Genomic DNA, 1,441 nt, shown 5'->3' with positions numbered 1-1,441 from the left:
TGGAACACCTCTCCTGTGAAGAAAGGCTGAGGGAGTTGGGGTTGTTCAGCCTAGAGAAGAGAAGGCTTCAGGGAGACCTTATTGCAGCCTATCAGTACTTAAAGGGGGCTTATAAAAAAGATGGGGACAGACTTTTTAGCAGGGCCTGTTGCGACAGGACAAGGGGGAATGGCTTTAAACTAAAGGGGGGTAGTTTTAGACTAGATAGAAGGAAGACATTTTTTATGCTGAGGGTGGTGAAACACTGGCACAGGTTGCCCAGGGAGGTGGTGGATGCCCCATCCCTGGAAACATTCCAGGTCAGGTTGGAGGGGGCTCTGAGCAACCTGATCTAGTTGAAGATGTCCCTGCCCATGGCAGGGGGGTTGGACTAGATGACCATTAGAGGTCCCTTCCAACCCAAACTATTCTATGATTCTATGATTCTAATGGGATCTGAACTCTGGAGCAATTAAAACCATCCTGTGATGAGCTGCAGTGCTATAGCTGGGGTCTGCCACAGCATCTGGGACACCTGCATAAAAATTCTAGATGTGAATTACACCACTGTCAAGAGGGTCATGTTGTCTTCTCAGGACACTCTAGTGACAAGAGGAGCAAATGAAGTCAAGTGGTCAAGGAGCCTTAGGTTCATAACAGTGAAGAAGGCTTGATAATGAACTGAGTGGAACTGTAACACAATTAATAAATACATCTTCTGGCCTGCTGCAGTGACCTTCTTCAGCTGTATCTCTACAGTTAAACTAAACCTGGCTAGGACATGAGGTGAGCACCTGCACATCATAATCTATAGTGTGAAACCATTACCATGATTTTGGGTATATTTTTGTCCTGGGCTTACTAGTACTCTCCCAGACGACATTCAGTCATGGTCTGGGAATCAGCACAAGCCAAGGGCCATACCGAACAAGGTATTTGGTTGTGACTACACTGTTTTAGAGAATTAGTTCATCTTACAGACATAAGCCAAGCTGTTGCAGAGAACACCTTTTTTAAATTTACATGTTTAAGTGCAACATTAGGGTCCTAATCCTGAGATTAACCCACTTGTCTCCATCTCACAGCAGAAGAGTCTATGATCTTCATTTTCAGGTGTGATGAGATGGAGCAAGATGTCTAGTAACTAATTTCAGAATTAGCTATGACTCAAGACCAAACATGCGATGCTGCCAGCTCATGCCATCTGGTCATGGTCTATGCTCCTCAAAGGAGTGGTCAAAAAATCAGGAGTACTTTAGATGTGTTTCTCATGTCCCTCCCTCCATTTGGGCATATCTGTCTTTACCTCTCCCCAGGCATGCCATCTTGCTACACTCCCCCAGATGCGCCCGCCTCACCCTCATCTTCTTGTCCCTGAAGAGTAGTTTGTGGCCTGTTTCATTCAGCTCCAGCCAATCAATCTTGCTGTCATGGCTGATAGTGCCAGCACTGTAGCCACCAA

General features: G+C 45.9%; 1 protein-coding gene across 1 annotated transcript in view; it reads right to left on the bottom strand.

The window, feature by feature from the left end:
- Window positions 1-1,441, bottom strand: part of IFT172 (intraflagellar transport 172) — a 46,408-nt gene that overhangs the window by 28,565 nt on the left and 16,402 nt on the right. Inside the window, 1 exon segment of the mRNA XM_009326907.1 lies at window positions 1,338-1,441. Coding sequence (XP_009325182.1) covers window positions 1,338-1,441 — 104 coding nt within the window.

The sequence above is a fragment of the Pygoscelis adeliae genome, unplaced genomic scaffold, assembly GCF_000699105.1.
Source record: "Pygoscelis adeliae isolate BGI_AS28 unplaced genomic scaffold, ASM69910v1 Scaffold487, whole genome shotgun sequence".
Classification (NCBI taxonomy): domain Eukaryota; kingdom Metazoa; phylum Chordata; class Aves; order Sphenisciformes; family Spheniscidae; genus Pygoscelis; species Pygoscelis adeliae.
The sequence above is the reverse complement of the archived record's forward strand: the minus strand, read 5'-3'. Positions and strand labels throughout refer to the sequence as shown.